A 22,702-nucleotide genomic window follows, 5' to 3' on the forward strand; every position below is an offset into this window, starting at 1 on the left:
GGGGACATGTATAAAGAGGGGATAAGAGTGTGTGTACCCATGTGTGGGATGTGCGATGGGGTGAGAGTTTATGATGACCATCAATATATTATGATCCATGGCTTTCAAGGCCACCCTCCCCTTGTTATTAGCCATCCTTCTATTGCTCAAGTCTTGTCTTTACAAATTTGTAGTAAAATGGTAAGAGTGCTCAATGAGCCTTTTAGCTCATCCAATCGAGTTGCAAATTTGTATTGAATTTCACAATAAATTTGATGACTGTGAGGATGGTCAGCTCGCTTGTAGGTGATTGGACATGCAAAGAAATCCTAGATGTGTGTTATTGTGTGTCTCTTTCCTAATGGGAGGTGCTATCCGTAATATTTCACACAATCCAGCACATAGTACCGAAAGCTATAAATTACACCATATCCTAGGCATAGCCTCATGATTGACCGTAGCAATTTGTTATAAATCTAGACAATATGATCGGAATTACTCATGAATTCTATGCTTGAGTTGCATATTGACACTTGGTTGTTGTAGCTAGCTTAAGTCTAACTAAAGTTTGCTTCTTGAGGCAACTCCTGTCATAGTTGTCGACTCTCCTAAAGGAATATGAGTTGCATACTCACATCTGGTTGCTATTGCAACTAGTTTAAGTTTAACAAAAGTTTGGTTCTCGAGGCAGCTCCTGTCCTAGTTATTAATTCTCATAAAGGAATATGAGCCGACATTGTAGGGATTACAATGATCTAATGTGGAAGGGCGAGAGTTTGTTTACAAAATCGAAGGAAACGAGAGGAGGTTTGCCCCGCACCCGCACTCACATACCCACTCACACATAGAAGGCCATTTACGAGGGGCACATCCGTGCACGGTCTGTGCTTGCTAAGGGAATCAAATGTGGGCAGCGAGAGCGGGTGGGCGAGCAGCTGCCCAACTAGTTGCCTCGGCGGAGGGAGGGCTGGGCAAATGAGAGGAGGATGTGAGGGAGTGGGAGTGTGTTGGTTTGTCGGGAGTGAAAGGCTTCCAACAAGGGGAAAAATGTTTGGGACAACGGATTTTGTAAAAAAAAAGAAAAAAAGAAAGATGGGACAACGGATTTTATGAGGAAATTTAAAAGGGGACAAAAAGATGCAATATATGGACTTGTTAATAATCATCTTCGTCTAACTCGTCCTGCTGTTCTTCTCTTCCTCATCTTCTGTTTCTTCTTCTTCTTCTTCTGTTTCTTCTTCTTCTGCTGCTGTTGCCATTTTCTCCTCCCTCTTTAGGGTTTCCTTCGTCCTTCTCTCCATTTCCAGATCTCTCCCTTCTCCATTCCTCTCCATCTCTGCTCTCCTCGCCATATCTCCATTCCTCCCTCCCCATCCTCGCTCAATTTCCCCCCTCGTTTCCCCACATGCCGCTCAATTTCCCCCCTGCTTTCCCCAAATGCCCTTGCTTCCAATTGCAGCTGCCTCCAATCATGCAGCACCCACTTTGGGGGAATTGAATGCAGACACTGCAGCTCACGCGCACACGTTTGTGGACAAGCAGTGGAGTGTAATTCGGCCAGGAGGCACATGCTTGTACCCTTTTCGAAGCGCTTGGAGCAAGTTACTTCTCGGACCCTCAGCTTTTGTTCCTCCCTGTAATTGCTTCTATGGGCGCATCGCTGCCTCAATGTGTACCGCCAATGAAACAGTTTCTCGCGTCCTTGCGTCTGTTGGCGTGCTGTTGGTGATCGAATTTGTTCTTAGCTGAAATATGCCGTACCAATGGTCGCTTTTGTGTAGGGAAATTTTTTACTGCTACGTAGAGTTGCCCTGGCAGAGCTTGTTTCTCCCTTTTCCTGATAATACAACGGTCTTTTTTTTTTTTGAAGCAGAGCGTTTATTTCCAGATGTGCGTGCACGTTTCCTTGATGCTATCCTGTGCGGCTCCAGCCCTTCCATGCCTCTCTGTTTTTGAGTAAGACAAGGTTTGGGATTTTTTAGTGGTATCCCCTCCGCAATTGTGCTCAGAGTGAGCACTGAACATCTGTCAACTATGAATGGACAATGCGGATAGCGTATGAGGATGTCATCGGACATTTAATGCGAAGGTTGAAAACTCTGAGCTTTCTGTTCATGATCGAATTGCCCTTACAATGTGGGCCTTCAGATGGGCCCGCCGCTGGGATACTGAGGCTTTAAAATGTAACGAGCTCTTTGAACCAGATTTAAGGTCTCGTAGAGTAGCCTGTCTCCCACATTCACATTTCTAAAATCGTTTGCATGAAAAAATGTTTGCAAACAAGAGACCGAATAAGGCTGATGTCAGGATCCTTACCAGCGGGGGGCTATTGTTTGTACTACAGGTGGAGGAAGCGTAGTGTTATCTCCAGTTGCTAAAGGATGGCAGACTCTAGTGAACGCCTTACTCTTTCTGGTGATCTTGGCATCGTAACTAGTTGTTGACACACAAGTGAAGACAAGTTGAGTTATCTTATTCTCTTACATGTGGATTCTCAAATTTTCAAGCAGAACAATGACCATGTTCTCTGAAGCTGGTTTTTCATCTCAAGGTCTCACTGTTTTCCGCTTCACTTTTGGAGGGGGTCTTAAGAGCATAAGTGCCTTTTTGTTTTGAGGAGCCACTCAGACAGAGCTGGATCTCAGTTGCTCGTATGGCAGAGGTTGGCCGGACAGGGACTTTTGAACGAGACATTGAACAGGTCTGATAATTTTTGGTTGTATATCCTGCATAATAATATAAAAATGCTCAGAGAATCGAGATACTACTTTTCCACAGCTTGGTTTCACATCCTAAAAGTAGAGGGTGTGCTGGAAAATGTTCTTTTGCAGGCATGATGCTTTGCACTGTGTCCCATGGTTGCTTTCTGTAATGAAGTGTACATTCGATCACTGTATACGGCACACTCTTTCTTGAAAGGGTGTATCTCGTCATTTCTGCACTATTTGGTCATTTCTTTTGTAGGATATTCCCCTGTACTCCCATTCCCTACTGGGGTCCTGGTTTGCATCAAAATTTTCCTCTTTTAGATAATTTGCATTGTTGGAACTGGTTTCTTGCTTCAGTCAAAGGTTTCGAATAAATGTGAATTTATCCTATGTGGTAAACGCTCACATTTATATGGCCAGCGGGAAGAGCTCTATAGCTCATCACTTGGTGTTTGGTAAAGCATTTGGATGACATGCACATTGTGGTGAGAACTATTTTGACCGCAGAATCATGGTCGTGGAAATTCCTGCTCACACTTTATGTTCCGAGTCCTGACTGATAGCAGAACTGGCTGGCAGCTCTCTGTTGTGTCACAACTGGGGTCTGCACTTGCTCATCGGTTGTGTGAAAAGCTAGCAATGAGCAGTGTTTTTTTTGGGACGACCCCCTGGAAAATGGAGCACCTAATCCTTACCCTTGAGAAATGATAGCCTAAAATGGGTTATCGTGCTCTAAACTTGGTGGATAACATAAGCCATAGCTTCATAAAATGCTTATTTTGATGCATGCAACTTTACTCAATGGTGCAACAAACATGATAAATATCTAAATCATGTCTACAATTTGATTTGATATGCTACATGACCCAATGTGCATTTGTCAATCAAAAGATACAGGTTTTTAAAGTTTGGCAGTTTTTGATGATAAACATAGATTTTCCAAAATAATTTGAATGCCATGGTCGCCCAACTTTTTGTGCCAAACCTAAACTAGCGCCTAATTCACCTTAAAAAAACGTTGTGCGAATGAGTAAAAAGGATATGCAGTTGTGTGAAATGCTAGGACCGACATCCAAGTGACTATGCAGCATGAGAATGCTAAGTTACTAGCAGGACGTCAAATGTATCATATCTCCTTTTTGAAAATGCATCATGACCCCTGGAAGTCCTCCTTCTTTGAGCACCAGGATGTTCGCAGGGCGCAGGGCAGCATTGCCGAAAGCACTTGGTTGAAGGCTTGGATCAGCTGAAGCTGACACGGCGAAGCCAAGTTGGGCTACTGGTTGCATAGCAACATGGTGGGGTAAAACAAAGGAGAAGGAAAGAACCTGATGAGAAGCATTTTGGAGCTGTGGTTCTGAATTTCAGGACCCGCAGGAGCATTTATCTTCAAAATTGGGCCTTATTGGGCAACCGAATCCTCCAGATAAAGCTGAGATTTACATTTAGTATGCGACTTGTTACTTGTAACTGAGCACCTGCTCCATGGATTCAACTTGAGTTCAACTTTTGCATGGTTCAGTCCTACCTTTAAGTATTCCAAAGCTTGCTGACCCTGGGGTCTCTAAGTTACTAGATAACATCACATTTATCATATCTCCTTATGAACATGCATCATGACGTCATTCATCTTCAAAATTGGGCCTTATAGGTAACCGAGTCCTCCAGATAAAGTTGAGATTCGCATTTAGTATGCTACTTGTTACAGAAACTAAGCACGTGCTGCAAAATCAAAAAGTTTGCTGCTCCATGGATTCAACCTGAGTTCATAGTTCAGGTCCCCCTGTGCGGGCAAGTATTCCAAAGCTTGCTAACCCTGTGGTCTCTAAGTGGTTTGCATACTTCAGGAAGCTGATATCTGGTGTGTAGCTCTCGCATGAGGATTTCATAGAAATAGTGTAGTTTCTCTCTGAGGCTGCACAGAAGGGGTCTGCTATTATTGGGAAAGTCCAGTTGCTTCTTTTAGTGTTGCTTGCTAAATTTAGTAAGTCTTGGTAGGGAATTACGAGTGTTTTCGAATCTCCCTGCTTTCCCACCATTAGCATTCCAAATGTGCTGCTCACTTCCTTTTTCTGCAATTTATGCTGAGCACTTTTGAAAATAACCAGTAATAGGGCACTGGTCTATTCATGAATATTGGAGTAGACACCACATCTATACTATTATAATAATGAAGAAACAATGCAAGAAGTGGTGTGAAGGGCTTGCCATGTGGTACCTCCCCCCTCAAGCCTTGCCCAACACGCTCCCACCCCCTCCCGCCCATTTTTGGATTTTTGAGAAGCTTCTGAGAAATTCTGGAGAAGGTGTGGTGGTGACACAAGAACGTTTAATGCACATGGGTTTGTTCCTCCTTCTAGTATAATCATGTTGTGCCACAGGGTCCCATACTAGTAAAGTACAATTCATGCTCTAAAAGGAGGCAATGGCAGCCTAACCCATCTGCGTCAGCTAGTATTAAAATTTTCATTATCATCACACTTTCCTGCTCATCGCTTACGAACCTTAGCATGACAACATCCACTTTCTGTTTCCTCTGTTATACTCCATTAAATAACCTGGATTGGTGAGGAGATTTGGAATGAAATTTCCCCCTTTTATGAAGAGCTGTGCTCTACCACCCATCTTATTCTATGCATTATTAAGCATGAAGAGGGTGTTCCATGCTGGCTCCCCCTGAACTCATGCCCAAGATTATATACTGCGAGTGGTTTTGTAGCTTAAGCTGATATTTTACTTAACAGAACCTTCGTGATGGTTTTTGGCGCTTAAAAGAGTTTATAAGGGAGAAAATGATGACAAGAGACTTTGGCTGAGCTATATCCTTGAAAACTTTTTCAGAAGAAATTGAAATGGCTATGAATCTGAAAGTGATACTTGATCCTTCCTCATTATCTGAAGGTTTTGATGTACCATGGATCTGTCTGAACATTTCTAAAATTTTGAATTTGTCTGCAATTAGCTAGCGCAGGCTTTCCGCAATGTCTAAAAGGCATGCCTACTGGTGCTTGAATAGGTATATGCAGAAGCGAGTGCACCTTGCTTATTCCATTGAATATCAGCTTTGATTGAGAGACTTCTGGGTGGATTCAGCTTATGGCTGTTCTGCATGTCACTGATATGATTCTCCCCATAATTGCCTTCCCAAAGCTGGGGTTGATGCCAGCTTAAGCTATTGTATGAAGGCCTCCTCGATTTCTCTTAATACACAGTTTTATCCAAAAATCTTCAGAATTTACCTGTTCTTTGAGTGACCCTGATCCACTAGTTTCTGAAGGCATCCTCTTCTAGTGATCTGCGAATGAAAAGTTCTAATTTGTCCAACTTTAATGCAACCGGGATGCTTGGTATGGTGGTAATAACCCATATAAGGGCTCAATCTGATCGGCCTATGCGGCACTCCCGCACAATGCTCTTTGGCTGCCATGATTGTTCATCCTCCGGTAATCCCTTCCATTTGATGAGGTACTCAATCACCTTTTTATGCAGTACTGTCTCTGAAACCCACAATGAGCGTAGGGATGTAGAGGATATGGCCTTCCTCATCGATGCGTGGCATGTATTGCTTCTGGCACATCCAGAGTTCACGTTGCTCTTGTCAGAGCTCACTGACCCCACCTGTGAGCTCCCAGATGGGGAGGTTAACGGGGCAGTAGATCTGTAGGTCAGGCTGGCTGGGACAGGGATGGTGAGCAACTTCTGTAGTCCTCAGAAAGAGGCGACTGCCAGCAAAGCAGGGTTGCAGATACCAGTAGGAGCAGCATATCTGGATCAGATTTGCAGCAGATGCAGGCGCCTGGAAGGCATGCATGACTGACCTGTTAACGGGGCAGTAGATCTGTAGGTCAGGCTGGCTGGGACAGGGATGGTGAGCAACTTCTGTAGTCCTCAGAAAGAGGCGACTGTCAGCAAAGCAGGGTTGCAGATACCAGTAGGAGCAGCATATCTGGAGCAGATTTGCAGCAGATGCAGGCGCCTGGAAGGCATGCAGGACTGACCTGTTAAGTCAGCGAAACTGACAGGTAGGGTCAGCCACCTGGTCGGGTCAACGTGTTGACCAAGTTGGTTGACTTCTTCACAGACCAAGTCGGCTGCATCTGGCCCAGATCTGGTCAGCTGGTTGGCTGAACTTAGTCAGCCAGGTTGGGGGCTAGATGCCCTATAAAAGGGAGGCTCTTTTCTCAGTTATGGATCCCATTGAAGCCCTCTCCACCAAGGCACGTGGGAGCATACACACGCAGCAACAACCTTCCTCTTCTCTTGAGTCTTCTGTCAGCCACACCTGGCTATGTTTACCCAGCATCAGCTGGAGGTCTTGGGCTCATCCTCGAGGAATAGACTAAGTATTTTGTGAAGTTCTTTCTGCTGCTATATGTCCTGCATATCTGTGCTACTGTGGGTTCATTTATAGCGTACCCTTGGGTGTGTTTTGAAAAGAGTTCGCGATCGTCTTCTGTTGCATACAGGTGCTACAACGAGCACTTGACCTTTGACTTGCTATTAGAGTCTCATATGCAACTCTGTAATACATGTCACGATCTGTGACGTATTCCTTTCTCTATTTCTAGACTTATGGATGGTTTGATGAATGGACACTTGTGGAAGGGTATGCCCTTTCGACGGGACACTTCCTAAGAGGCACAACCTTTGCCCTTTCGACGGGACACTTCCTAATGAGGCACAACCCTTCACAAGAGACATCCTATTGAAGAGACATTCCTATTGTAATGTACCCTCTCATCAAAGGTCACACCCTTCACAAGGGGTACACACCTCTTCATGCACATACCCTTTGGAGTACACACCTTTTCATGTGTGACTCTTCACTCTCTATATAAGAGAGGCCCAATTGTATGGATGACATCACATCCACCCTACAGACATTCAAGCAATACAATTATTCCTTGTTCTCTGCTATCTCAGTCTCCTTTCTGTTCCTTAGCACATTTCTAAATATAGTAAATCTAGGATTTCTTACAGTGGTATCAGAGCAAAATTCGCTCCTGCCTGTAGGAAATGCCCCCCACCTTCTAGCGCCGATCTGATACATCTTTTCCGCTAGAAGGATATTTCGTGCACATTGTGCATGGAAGAGATGGAGAGGATGAGCGTAAGAATTTTAAACGCCTACCCTGCCTAAAGTCATCTATGGCCTCTCCATCTCCCACACATCACAAGTTGATGTGAATGGACACGACAAAAATCGTGTCTTTTCAGGTGCTTGGGCTGTCCCAAAACCAAGGGACACACCTTTTCCACCATGGGACACACCTTTTGGTGACGAGTCGCGACTCCTCACTCACAGGACTCCGTAAGCAGTTTATACCTGCCAATGCGGACTTCCAAGCACGTTCAAAACTCCGACAGTTGGAGCAAACGGGTTCCCTGTCTTCGTACATCTCTCAGTTCACCACATTGGTGCTGGAGATTGGTGGTTTAACTGAGGATGATCGCCTTCATGCTTTCATCTCAGGCCTAAATCCCTCGTTACGCATTGATGTTCTTAAAGCAAACATCACCACCACAGATGGCGCTATTGCTTACGTAGAGCGCATTACTGATTTCCTAAACACAGGGAAGCAGAGTGCTAATCGCACACAGAACTCTCCTATGGCCAAAGGTGCTCGCCCTCAAGATAACACCAGGTTTCGAAAAAACTTCGGTAATCAAGGTCAGCGACAGTCTCAAGATCCCCAGAAGCCTCAGAAATCATTTGCTGGATTCCAACAGAAGCACTCCCCCAAGGATCGTGTTTCTTCTTCTTCACAAAGTCATTACCGACATCCCCAACATAAAGGTGTGGCCACTGACAAGAAGAACAGCTCCGGCACAAAAGGACTTTGTACCATCTGTACAGGCGACCATAGATGGTTCGATTGTCCCAAGCGACCAAAGCAAAATTCCAATATGGAACCTAGCACCTCCCAAAAAGAAGATGCTACCTCAGCACAAGACAAGAAAGGCAAAGTTGTTCGAATGGCGAATACCATCCACCTGAGCCTCGCCAGCAACCCCGAACCTTCCCTGGCCACTCAAGTACTTTGTGTTCAAGGATTGATTCGTGGAACAACGGTCACCATCTTCATCGACAGTGGCTGTTCTCATAATTTCCTAGCCAGTTCTGTGGTCGATAAACTTCGGTTGACCACCAGTCCTAGTCTCATGGACTATCAGATTGAACTCGCAAATGGAATAACTTTCTTGTGCAACACCAGGATCAAAAACTTGTCTTTTCGCATCCAACATTATACAGACAAGTTGAACTTCGACATCATGCCTCTTTCTCGGTACGATGTCATACTCGGACAACAGTGGCTATACGATTATGATCCATCAATCAGCTTTCGCAGCCATACTATCCAGTTTGTCCACCAGGGAAAACTTATTGAGCTAACTGGTTCTAGGGACTCTCCTTCAACCCCAGTTGCCTCTGCCCTACAAGTAAAGAAGTGGGTTCGTAAACGCCAAGTAAAGACTTCACTTCTGTTGGTTACGGCAGTAGAGGAGACACCAACAAAGGATCCTCCTGAATACCTCAACCAACCTTTTTTCCAGCCCTACCTGGATCTTTTTCCACAGGAATTGCCAAAGCAGCTACCACCTCGACGACCAGTGGATCACCCAATCGAACTTATTCCCGGCAGTAATCCACCGTCGAAACCTCCCTATCGGGTTTCTTACACTCAAAATGAAGAAATCCAAAGATAGGTCACCGAGCTACTCGACAAAGGTCACATTCGGCCTAGTTGCAACCCTTTCGGATCTCCTGTACTACTTGTGGAAAAAAAGAACAAGTCTATGCGCCTCTGCATCGACTACCGAGCCCTCAACAAGCTCACTATCAAAAACAAGTATCCATTGCCTCGCATCGATGACCTCTTCGATCAACTTCTACACGCAACATAATATTGATCTTCGTTCAGGTTATCATCAAATTCGCATACGAGAAGGCGATGAGTACAAGATAGCTTTTCGAACAAAGTATGGACACTATGAATGTTTGGTCATGCCTTTTGGGTTAAACAATGCCCCGGCCACATTCATGACATTAATGAACGACATCTTCAGGCCTTTCCTCGATAAGTTCGTCATCGTTTACCTCGATGACGTTTACCTCGATGACATTCTCGTTTTCAGTAGATCCCTACATGAGCACAAACAACATCTTCACCAAGTTTTTGAAGTTCTCCGCACAAATTCTCTCTACATCAACATTGAGAAGAGTGAGTTCTTCAAGACCCAACTTGAATATTTGGGACATGTTATTTCAGCTCAAGGTATCTCTGTGGATCCCAAGAAGGTCGAGGTAATAAGAAACTGGCCTACTCCTAAGAATGTTCATGATGTCCGCTCTTTTCTCGGATTGGCAAACTTCTACCATACAAAGGTCTATTAGTTTTCCGAAATCGCAGCTCCTATGTCCGAATTATTGAAAAGCACAGCAATTTTTCAGTGGCTTCCCGAAACAGAGTATAGTTTCCAACAACTCAAGCAAGCACTCACTACCACACCAGTTATGGCTATTGCTGACCCAAACCTTCCATTTGAGGTCATGACCGACGCTTCCGACATCGCTACAGGAGCAATCTTGATGCACGAAGGCAGAGTTATTGCTTTTGACAGCCATAAACATTCTGATATCCAAACCCGATACCCGGTTTATGATAAGGAGTTTCTTGCCGTTGTACATGCTTATCGCTCTTGGAAACATTATCTCATGGGAGCCGACTCTGTGGTCAAGACAGACCATCACTCTCTAAAGTATATCTTTACTCAGCGAGTCATGAACGCTCGAGATCTGAAAGACTCCGACGCTACTTGGCAGTCTGATGAAGACTTACAGCAGTACCCTGATCTTTTACAGCAGTATTTTCAGAATCTACCATGATATTTTCTACATCAGTTCATTATCTCCACCAGGGTCCTCTTTTGAGTGGGAGGGGATGTCACGATCTGTGAGGTATTCCTTTCTCTATTTCTAGACTTATGGATGGTTTGATGAATGGACACTTGTGGAAGGGTATGCCCTTTCGACGGGACACTTCCTAAGAGGCACAACCTTTGCCCTTTCGACGGGACACTTTCTAATGAGGCACAACCCTTCACAAGAGACATCCTATTGAAGAGACATTCCTATTGTAATGTACCCTCTCATCAAAGGTCACACCCTTCACAAGGGGTACACACCTCTTCATGCACATACCCTTTGGAGTACACACCTTTTCATGTGTGACTCTTCACTCTCTATATAAGAGAGGCCCAATTGTATGGATGACATCACATCCACCCTACAGACATTCAAGCAATACAATTATTCCTTGTTCTCTGCTATCTCAGTCTCCTTTCTGTTCCTTAGCACATTTCTAAATATAGTAAATCTAGGATTTCTTACAATACACCCCAAGCACTGAAGGAAGGAGACCCTCTGGTGTCATCCTGCTTCAACATGTATCCACTTGCTTGGTACTATTTCTTTTTGTTTTTCAATAGTATGCTTATTAAGAAATGAAATGTTTTCCTACTGTTTAGTTACGGACAATGGGGACTAGGTCTAGCATTTGAGGGTGGACCCCCTTGCTTGGGGTTATGGGCATTAGTGACCCACAAGAGTGATGGCCTCTCTTTGAGAGGAACATCTAGGAACCACACCCCACCTGAGTACCCAAACATGGGACCAATCAAATGCACAGATTGCATACCGACCTAGGAACCATTCAAGAGAATGTTCCCTGAGCTTTGGGTGTGGGCTTGGCAGCATGCCAAGAGTAATGGAGATACAAGATAAGACGACAAACAAATGAGCTCAGTATGGCTCAATTATGACCTTAGAGTACGTCAATAGATAGTCTAAGCTGTTAGGAACCCGTGGGTGCGATCAGAATTAAATTTTGACAACTTTGAAATTTTAGGGTTTTTGGGAGTGACGTGGCAGCTGACACGTGGCAGACTGCCACATGGAATCTGAGCTGGCAGGTCAGTCCACCTGTCCCACACATGTGGCAGCATGCATGGCAAGTGGCAGGGCATGCAGGCCAAGTGTTTGGCCCCAAATCTGGTAGATTTGGGGCAGGTTGTGGGCTGTCCTCTTTGGGACTGCAGCCCACCAAAAATCTGGGACAAGTGTCCACCTTCCACTCTAGGCCTAGGGGGGGGGCTGAGCCTATAAAAGAAGGCCTCTCCCCTTCATTCCTCACATGAAAATTTCGTCACTTTTCTTCTCCCTCCTTTTGGATGATGCAGCAGAACCTCTCCAGCTCCTTGAGTGCAGCCAGCTTCTCCCCAGGCCATTCTCTCACCTCAGCAACACTTTCTCTCTCTACAACAGCACATTCTCTCTCTACAGTTCCAGCCCCCCCTCTCCAGAAATCTGCCCCCTCTCAGCTCTTCTGGAACAGCAGCAGCATCCTCTCTCCTTCACCTAGCTTGGAGCAGCCACAGCCCCTTTCTCTCTCCTGCTGCAGTATTTCTCTCTCTACTGCAGAATTTCTCTCTCTACTGTTCCAGCCCATTTCCCTTGCAGAAATCTGCCTTTCTGTGCACCTCTGGAACAGCAGCAGGTCCTCTCTTACATCTCCTCCCTTGGGATCAGCATTGGCACTCTCTCTCTACAGCTATCACTCCATAAAAGCTTTCTCTCTCTAGCCTACAGGCTGTTTTTCTAAGCTGTTCTCATTCCAGCCCCATTTCCACACTCTCCTCACCCAAGGTAGCTTCAGAGGCATCAAGGACTTCATCTACAAAAGGGTCAAGTCACGAAGGGAGCCTGTATTGCCAGGTTTATCTCATTTACAGCACTATTTCATGTTGTTTCTACTATCTTTCTAGAAACTAGTGCTTGTCTCTAATGTTGGATGTAAGTGGTGATTGTTGCAGGCTTCTTCCTTGTGGATTGGGCAAGCCAAGAGTTGAAACCTGAGCTTGGAGTCCTCTTTTTTTTGTTGTCTACCTTGTACATATGCTCTTGAGTCTTGTATCTAGGTCCTAGGTTTTCACTGAGTTCATCAGTTTGGAAGGTGCATTGCACCTTGGTCTTGTATCTCCATTTTCAAGAATAAAGTGAGCCTGGATAAGGGGGGGGGGGGCGTCTTGGCCCCTCAAATCATATTGCATTTTCCAATGATGTCACTTTGTGTTTAAGCTGTATAAGTCTTAATTCCAGCTTAATTGCAAACTCTTAAGTTCAAGTATATGTGTTTGGCAACTCGCAATCATCTCATTCAAATGCCTCTGCAAAATCCGTTGTCTGAATTGATAGAAAGCACCGAGTAGTTTACATTGGTATCAGAGCTTGGTATCAGAGCTTAGGCAGTGGTCCTGTACTCTGTGCTTTCTCTCCTTCATTGAGTTATCTTGTCATCATGGCAGCCAATGGACCTGACCCTCCTCCTAACCTGCATGAGTTGAGTGCTCTCTTGGCAAACATTGCTCAACAGGTTCAAGTGCTGGAAAGCAGCCAAGCAGAAACTCATGACATAGGGCTCCAATCCCAAGGAAGAGGCCGTGCGAACAACACCAACTCCAACAAGGAGGGAAGATCATCCTCTTCTTCTCCTTCTCGAGGTAGACGGCGTCATCGGAGTCCATCTCCTTCGAGACGTCCACGGAGACGAAGGTATGCAAAGCATAAGGTACCTCTTGGAGATAAGCTCTTCAAGTTTACCAAGTACAAGGGAGAGGACAAGCCCGAGGTCTTGCTGGCTTGGATCCGAGACCTCGAGTATTTCTTTGAGGGGGACGAGTACGAAGACAAGGCGGAGATCCGGTTTGCCGTCCTGCACATGCAAGACCGTGCTTCACTCTGGTGGGCAGCTATGGTCAACACTGGACAGCAAGCCCACACCTGGAAGCGCTTCAAGAAGAACTTGATGAGGCACTTCCTGCCTAAGGAGTTTAAGAGAGATACAATGGTGCAGTGGGACATCCTCCGCCAACGCCAAGAAGAGAAAGTCAGTGAGTATGTTGATCGTTTTTGGGATACTTTGTTAAAAGTTCAAGCATTCAGTAGGAAGGATAAAAAAGAGCAGCAAAGGAAGTTCTTTGCTGGCCTACGGTATATTGTTCAGCATGAGGTGGACATTGCCACTCCTACTTCTCTCGAAGACACCATCAACATCGCCTTGAAGGTGGAGAAGAAACAATCTTTGTCCAACAAGCGGAATGGCAGCAACAACAAGCGAAAGTCCCAGGGAACCTCTTCCAAGGAACAAAAGGGTAAGGAGACAGCAAAGGACGCACCAAAAGAGCAAAAGTCAGCCAGCCAGCCTCCTTCGAAGAAAGCAGCCCGCACTTTCAGCTCATTGTCTCCACAATAGAAGCAAAAGTATTACTCCGAAGGGCGGTGTTTCAAGTGTGACGATCGAGGCCACAACTTCTACGAATGCCCTCAAGCTGCCAAAAACAGCAGCAACAAAGAAGCAGCCCTCAAAAAGCCAGTTTTGGTAGTCAACAAGGTGGAAGCACCTCCAAAAAAGGGAGCTATAAACGACACCCATAGTTTGTTGAAAACATGGGGTCAGGTAAAGGATCAATCCGCTTTGTTTTTGTTCGATAGTGGAGCTACTCACAACTTTATTTCTCATGAGATTGCACAGAACTTGGGGATAGCCCCAGAGGATAAAGGAGAAGCCTTGGAGGCAACTGCAGCCTTCAAGAACCAAGAAGAGAAGGTGTACCCCATCATCGGCAAGCTTCGGGTACACATCCAGGGGTACTTGGATCATCTACCCTTCATGGTGGCACCACTTCAAGGATCAGATGTAATTCTCGGCATGCCCTGGCATAAGCAAGTCAACCCCCGAATTGATTATGTGAAGAATATTCTAACCCTCCAACATAAGGGTAGAGATGTGAGCATTACAGCGGGAGTTTCAGGAAACACCATTCCTATGGTAAGTCATGCACGATCTCCCAATTTGCTTAAGAAAGGAGTATGTTCTTTTCTAGTGTTTGTACGCGATAAGCAACCAAGTGAAGAAAAGTCAGATCCTCTCACAAAAGAAAGATTAGATTTCCTTCAGGAATTCTCTAGTTGCTTCTCTCAGAAACTTCCTAGTCACCTCCCTCCTGAGAGACCAGAGGATCACAAAACTGACATAGTTCCAGGGTCTTCACCTCCAAATAGACCCCCATATAGAGTTAGTCAATCTCAACAAGATGAAATCTTCAAGCAAGTCCAAGAACTCTTGGACAAGGGATTGATCCAACCCAGTAGTTCTTCTTTTTGCTCTCCTGTCTTACTAGTCCAAAAGAAGGATAAAACCTTCAGGATGTGCATAGACTATAGAGCCTTAAACAAACAGACGGTTAAGAATCGTTTCCCAATTCCTCGTATAGACGATATCTTTGATCGTTTAGGAGGATTTGAAATTTTCAGCCGCATAGATCTTAAGAGTGGCTACCATCAGGTACGAGTTGTACCTGAGGACATTCATAAAACAGCCTTCCGAACCACATTTGGGCTGTATGAATATATGGTAATGCCATTTGGCCTTACTAATGCCCCAGCCACGTTCAATCGACTGATGGAACGGTTGTTCAGGAACTATAGACAGTTCACTGCCGTCTTCTTTGATGACATCCTCATTTTCAGCAAGAATGAGGAAGAGCATAAGGAACATCTAAAGATTGTATTTCAAATCTTAGCTGAAAATGCTCTTTACATCAATGAGAAGAAAAGTGAGTTCTTTCTTCCTGAGATTCACTATCTTGGTCACATTATCTCACGAGAAGGTGTCCGTATGGACCCAGCCAAGATACAGACAATTGTAGAGTGGCATGACTTGAAGAATGCCCATGAGGTAAGGTCTTTTCTAGGCCTATGCTCATATTACCGAAGGTTTATTTGGCATTTTGCTGAACTTGCAGCCCCTCTACATGATCTCACTAAGAAAAATCTGAAGTTCAGATGGACCCAAAAAGAAAAGGACTCTTTTAATGCTCTAAAGCATGCCCTGACTACAGCTCCTGTACTTATCATTCCTGACTTAAGGAAACCATTCCTAGTAGCAGCTGATGCCAGTGGCGATTGCCTTGGGGCTTCTCTTACCCAGGATGGTCATGCTGTGGCCTTTGAAAGCCGACGACTAAGAGATGCTGAACTTCATTATGATATCTATGAAAAAGAACTCTTAGCTGTAATTCATGCTCTCAAACTTTGGAAACATTATCTTTTAGGGATAGATTTTCTTGTAAAAACTGATCATGAAAGTCTTAAATATTTTCTAACTCAACCTCTGATCAGAGAGAGACATATGAAATGGTCTACCTTTCTGCAATCATTTCATTTTCAGATACAATATACTCCTGGAAAAGAGAATGTAGTGGCTGATGCCCTTTCTCGTAGACCACGGCTTCACCATATTTCAGTTCCCTATCATGATGAGCTAATAGCCCTCAAAGAATTCTATGAGGGAGATGCTGATTTTGCTCAGCCATGGGCACATTTGAAAGATGGAGGCACCCATCATGCCTACCACATCAGGGATGGCTATTTATTCATGGAGAACAAACTATGTATCACAAAGCAGCTTAGATCTAAAGTGATTGAGGAAAGCCATAACCCACCCTATGCTGGTCATAGGGGTATTGTGGCCACTTTTCAGCCATGGATAAATTTTTCTACTGGCCTAATATGAAAAAGGACACTGCTGCCTACATTTCAGCTTGTCTCGCATGTCAAAAAGCTAAGTATGAGAGAGGAAAACCCAAGGATTTACTTCAGCCCCTACCCATTCCTGAGAGACCATGGGAACACATCACCATGGACTTCATTACAGGAATTCCGAGGACCAATCAAAATCATGACATGATTTGGGTGATAGTAGATCGATTCAGCAAGCAAACCCACTTCATTCCTTGCAGAAAGAATCTCAAGGCACCTGAAGCTGCCCATTTATTTATTAGATACATCTTTAGACACCACGGCATGCCCAAGTCTATAGTATCAGATAGAGACTCAAAGTTCACTAGTAACTTCTGGCAGGCTTTGTTTGAGAACCTTGGAACTCTTCTAAGTTTCTCCTCAGCTTTTCATCCTCAAACGGATGGCCAAACTGAAGTTACGAATAGTACACTCTTGGATTTGCTGAAATTTTATGTGCATGACCAGCAAACCTTTTGGGAGAAATTTCCTCCTCTTGTGGAGTTTGCTTATAACAACACAATTCATTCCTCCACTGGAAAAGCTCCTTTCGAAATTGTATATGGTAGATCTTTACCAACTCCACTCATGCAAACAAAAGAGAAAATCTTTGCCGCTGATCAATTCGTGGAGGATTATGACTCTGCTTATGCCACAGTTCGAGCAGCCATTCAAAAGGCACAGGAGAAACAAAGAGCAGCTGCAAATAAAAGACGGAGGGCGTTTGCAGTGAAAGAAGGCCAATGGGTCTTATTGAAATTTGAGAAAGCCCGGTTAAAAACCAAAGTGGGCAAAAAGCGCATCTACTTCAAGCTATCCTTTCGATATTATGGTCCTTTTCAGGTGTTGCAGGTAATAAATGATGTCTCAGTCCGATTGAGACTTCCAGAGCATTGGAAGATCCACAATGTCTTCCACGTAAGCTTGGTGAAACCCTTCATTGGGGAACCACCTCAAGAGCCCACACTGGACGATGCACCTGAAGTAGAGGACACTGAGATCTTGTTGATCCCAGAGCAAATTATTTTGCATAACTTCACTACGGGACGTCGAGGCACGACTCGCAAAATGTACCTTTTGAAGTTCAGAGGGCTCCCATCCACCGATGCCCAATGGGTGGACAGAGCTACATTTCAGGAGTGTCCTGAAATCCTGGATGCTTATGAGGAAGCATTTCAGTTGCGGACAACCGAATGAAAGACCGAGGGAATGTCATCCTGCTTCAACATGTATCCACTTGCTTGGTACTATTTCTTTTTGTTTTTCAATAGTATGCTTATTAAGAAATGAAATGTTTTCCTACTGTTTAGTTACGGACAATGGGGACTAGGTCTAGCATTTGAGGGTGGACCCCCTTGCTTGGGGTTATGGGCATTAGTGACCCACAAGAGTGATGGCCTCTCTTTGAGAGGAACGTCTAGGAACCACACCCCACCTGAGTACCCAAACATGGGACCAATCAAATGCACAGATTGCATACCGACCTAGGAACCATTCAAGAGAATGTTCCCTGAGCTTTGGGTGTGGGCCTGGCAGCATGCCAAGAGTAATGGAGATACAAGATAAGACGACAAACAAATGAGCTCAGTATGGCTCAATTATGACCTTAGAGTACGTCAATAGATAGTCTAAGCTGTTAGGAACTCGTGGGTACGATCAGAATTAAATTCTGACAACTTTGAAATTTTAGGGTTTTTGGGAGTGACGTGGCAGCTGACACGTGGCAGACTGCCACATGGAATCTGAGCTGGCAGGTCAGTCCACCTGTCCCACACATGTGGCAGCATGCATGGCAAGTGGCAGGGCATGCAGGCCAAGTGTTTGGCCCCAAATCTGGTAGATTTGGGGCAGGTTGTGGGCTGTCCTCTTTGGGACTGCAGCCCACCAAAAATCTGGGACAAGTGTCCACCTTCCACTCTAGGCCTAGGGGGGGGGCTGAGCCTATAAAAGAAGGCCTCTCCCCTTCATTCCTCACATGAAAATTTCGTCACTTTTCTTCTCCCTCCTTTTGGATGATGCAGCAGAACCTCTCCAGCTCCTTGAGTGCAGCCAGCTTCTCCCCTGGCCATTCTCTCACCTCAGCAACACTTTCTCTCTCTACAACAGCACATTCTCTCTCTACAGTTCCAGCCCCTCCTCTCCATAAATCTGCCCCCTCTCAGCTCTTCTGGAACAGCAGCAGCATCCTCTCTCCTTCACCTAGCCTGGAGCAGCCACAGCCCCTTTCTCTCTCCTGCTGCAGTATTTCTCTCTCTACTGCAGAATTTCTCTCTCTACTGTTCCAGCCCATTTCCCTTGCAGAAATCTGCCTTTCTGTGCACCTCTGGAACAGCAGCAGCTCCTCTCTTACATCTCCTCCCTTGGGATCAGCATTGGCACTCTCTCTCTGCAGCTCTCACTCCATAAAAGCTTTCTATCTCTAGCCTACAGGCTGTTTTTCTAAGCTGTTCTCATTCCAGCCCCATTTCCACACTCTCCTCACCCAAGGTAGCTTCAGAGGCATCAAGGACTTCATCTACAAAAGGGTCAAGTCACGAAGGGAGCCTGTATTGTCAAGTTTATCTCATTTACAGCACTATTTCATGTTGTTTCTACTATCTTTCTAGAAACTAGTGCTTGTCTCTAATGTTGGATGTAAGTGGTGATTGTTGCAGGCTTCTTCCTTGTGGATTGGGCAAGCCAAGAGTTGAAACCTGAGCTTGGAGTCCTCTTTTTTTTGTTGTCTACCTTGTACATATGCTCTTGAGTCTTGTATCTAGGTCCCAGGTTTTCACTGAGTTCATCAGTTTGGAAGGTGCATTGCACCTTGGTCTTGTATCTCCATTTCCAAGAATAAAGTGAGCCTGGATAAGGGGGGGGGGCCGTCTTGGCCCCTCAATCATATTGCATTTTCCAATGATGTCACTTTGTGTTTAAGCTGTATAAGTCTTAATTCCAGCTTAATTGCAAACTCTTAAGTTCAAGTATATGTGTTTGGCAACTCGCAATCATCTCATTCAAATGCCTCTGCAAAATCCGTTGTCTGAATTGATAGAAAGCACCGAGTAGTTTACATCTGGAGAAAGGGGCGACTCCGTTTTCAGCAACGTACGATAATTGACACCTTCGAAAGAAGTATTCACTCACCTCCCGAGTCCTAAGCCGTTCATATCTCGTATGGCCAATAAACTACCCATACCAAGCTTTAGGGATTTGGGATAGCTTGATGGTACAAACTACCCACTTTGAAAGATGAAGATTCGGAGCCATCTTGTGAGGGTGATTTGGGAGAGTAGAGCTGAGGCCCGAAGACATCAAGAATGATATCGACGTAGTGGTGACATTAGTAAGAGATTGGGTATTGTGTGATGCAAAGGCCCTAGCCATAATCATCGGCACAAAATTAGAGTTGGTCCTCCTGCACATTCAGCTTGTGGATAAAAGTGTTTCAAGCTCGGCCATTCTGGAGGACACATATGAGATCAACAACGCAGCCAAAGTCCTCAACCTTGATTTGAATTCTTAACCTTTGAGATACTTGAGTACATTGATTTGGCCTTTTCACCCTTAGCTTGGATGAAAAGTGGCATAGTAACCCCACATAGTTTGGGACTAGATCAAGCGACCTACCAACTTCGTTGATAGTGAATGAAGTGAGATGCATTCTATTTGCTTAGCTTGGCTCCAACATCCATTGGGGTCATAGCTTCTATGTAGTTCTCCATTCTTGAAACTTTTGAGAACCTTGAGTCGTTACTTTGTGAGAAGTTGAAGATCCTTTTGCCTTCACCTCCATGTCGTAGAGGGGCCACTAGTGATGTGCTGTCAAAGCCTGGAATGTTATGCTCAAACCAAGATAACATGACCTTGGAAGGGTCGGTGTACATTTTCCTTTAGAGGACCAACTTTCTGTGGTATATTTCATTGCGCTTCAAGTATATGGTTAAAGGAACCAATGTCAAGGTCCTTGGTGAGGGAGAATTGGCACTGAATAGGTGGTCCTAAGGTCAGGGGCCTAGGTGCACTGAAATATGTGATTGCCAAGAGGCAAATGGAATTAAATGATACTCCAAGAGAGGGGTAAATGGTGTACCAAAGGATGGACCTAGGAAATGTGACATGTGGCATGCAGAACCATCTAGGGACTTGTGGGATTTGTGTATAGCTTGCGAGGTGAAAAAAGGTGAGAGATGTTTATACGTTAGCTTACTATTGCAAAGGTTGGCTGGGATATCTGAGAGATAGTTACGTTTTAGTGTTTCATTTGGTATCGGACCTCAAGGTAGTGCATCTTATGCATAGTGTGACAGAGGTTGTGTGTGATGGTCATTGTGGTTTGGAGCTGCACGTTAGATGGATGAGGGTTGATGTTCGGTTGTGATTAGTTGCAATTGGGCATGCACTTTCGTATTGACGCTGTAAAGAATTAGGCAAATAGTGCAACGATGATGCATGTCAGGAAGTTGGGAGTGCATGGATGGTTGGCTTGGTGTCTGAGTAATTGGTGACGGAATGCTAGAAAATTAACGAAGGCACTACGTTTGTAAGCGCAGAAGCACCGTTGGCGTTGTTGTCATTCATAGTCGTCCAAGCTCAGCCATCACTCTTCCATCTGGTTATTCGTCGTTCGTAGTTGTGGTGGCTTGTAGATTGTCAAATAAATGGCAGTTGAGCACAAGGAGCTTCGTGGACGTTGATTATAGAAAGGAGCTTTAGATGACGATATTTGTCATACGTAAGATGGATATGTGACCATCAAAACCACAGCATGGAATTTCGATCTGCTTATGGGATTATGATCTCCTTGTTCACAGCCCCATACGGGTTTGGCCTGGAAGCACTAATTGCGATTGAGTTGGCAGAGATTGCGATCCGCTTTGTAGAGGTTTTATAGGCTGATCACACAGCTTCGTCAATTGCAGAAGGCTTGAGTGGAATCGTCAACGATGAGTTTCTGTGGCAAACACAAAGCGGTTATACAGACGAGGCAGAGAAATTGCAACGATGAATTGAAGCAAACTTTAACAAGGAGCTTCCTTTCCTTATCTAAATTTCAGTTGGCAGTGTTATAAAATATTTGAGTTTTTACCGCAGCAATAGTTTTTTTGGGTTATTTGGGGTTGCAGGAAATTCCCTAGTACAGGGAAATTGTCGATGGTTTGCAGCTGAGATATCCGGCACATAGTAGAAGTACCTTGTGGTAAGATCAACCACACCATTGGTGGGACTTTGGATCTATCTCTTTTGTTGTGTCCATAGTTTTGGACGGAAATATATAGTTAGCTTCTGTATCTGTTTGGTTCATTGTCTATTGATGACTCTGCACATTTATGTGATGCACATTAAGTAAAGAAGTTTGTGATTCCACTCCCCCCCACACACCGTGTGAGCTCGTGGGCTATTCTATCAGTCTTGCGCTGTGCGTACCCTCTGTTGGGTCCATTTCTAACAGGTTGTGTCTGCTGCCTCCCCATCACAAGGATGCACCTAGCAACCCAAATCTTTTAATTTGTGATGCTGGCTGGCTGCCATTTGCTCTTAAACATCATTAGCGGGTATATGGAATTGATGCTACGAGGGTATCAGAGTGACCTGGTGCACTACTGAGTCGCCACCTATTTTGTAAGTTGGGGAGCCTACTTTGAAGCCTTTGCAAGGCTTAGGCTTGGAACCTATGGCTCAAATGAGCCTCAACCTCACACACACTTTACACGGCCATCTTAAGCTCTTCAGACAATGACGGGTCAAAGCATGAGACCTCAACTAGACTCTCCCCACGCAGATTTATACGCAATCCCTCTCCCTTACACACTCCTTAGTGCTCAGACTATGAGGCAATGTAAGCTTCCACGACTTGGAATCATGAGCTCTCTAGCTAGAATGCACAGCTTGGTCTCCTCTTAAGGATGGCCACTTCAAGAGAGGGATGGGCTGGAGCAACTAGCTTTGATACTAGGAGGTGTAAAACAGAGCCCCGCCTCCCCCCCCCCCTCCATTTGCCAAAAAAAAGAAGCAAAAGAAACACACTTTTTTTTTGGGGGTGAAATCCATTTGCCTTTATATTACAAAAAACAGTCCCCTAGAAGGGGACATGCATATATAAACATCAAAAGATCTTATTATATGACAAGAATGCAGGACAATCAAGATCCCGCGCATGTAGGTAGTCAAAGAAGGATTGCCACAAGGATGCTCGAAAGAAATGATACTTAGCCAAGGATGGATCACCAAAGATCCCGGTTCCACAGAGTCCAGAGTGCCCAATAAGGAACCCAAATAAAGAAAAGATCATACCCTGCATGATAGGATGAAACCAAACAATGTGAGTGCTTCTCAACGTTTTTTCCTTAATACTAGGGGGCAGCACTCCAGTTCTCTACCCATCTTAAACTTCTGG

At 44.8% G+C, this 22,702-nt stretch overlaps 1 protein-coding gene across 6 annotated transcripts in view; it reads left to right on the forward strand.

The window, feature by feature from the left end:
- Positions 1 to 1,179: 1,179 nt before the first annotated feature.
- LOC147897133 (PH, RCC1 and FYVE domains-containing protein 1-like) overlaps positions 1,180 to 22,702 on the forward strand; it is a 107,814-nt gene continuing 86,291 nt past the window's right edge. Inside the window, exons 1-5 of one of the 6 annotated variants that reach the window (XM_087381280.1) lie at positions 1,180 to 1,580; positions 1,853 to 1,945; positions 2,128 to 2,190; positions 2,324 to 2,440; positions 2,531 to 2,680. In XM_087381280.1, coding sequence (XP_087237406.1) covers positions 2,633 to 2,680 — 48 coding nt within the window. In that variant the 5' untranslated portion in view covers positions 1,180 to 1,580; positions 1,853 to 1,945; positions 2,128 to 2,190; positions 2,324 to 2,440; positions 2,531 to 2,632. Of the gene's footprint in view, positions 1,581 to 1,852; positions 2,191 to 2,323; positions 2,441 to 2,530; positions 2,681 to 22,702 lie in introns of all 6 variants that reach the window. The other 5 variants (XM_087381277.1, XM_087381281.1, XM_087381282.1 and 2 more) reach the window with 5 other exon arrangements.

This window comes from Dipteris shenzhenensis, chromosome 11 (genome assembly GCF_047967505.1).
Source record: "Dipteris shenzhenensis isolate YYH24624 ecotype China chromosome 11, Dip_SZ_1.0, whole genome shotgun sequence".
Lineage (NCBI taxonomy): Eukaryota > Viridiplantae > Streptophyta > Polypodiopsida > Gleicheniales > Dipteridaceae > Dipteris > Dipteris shenzhenensis.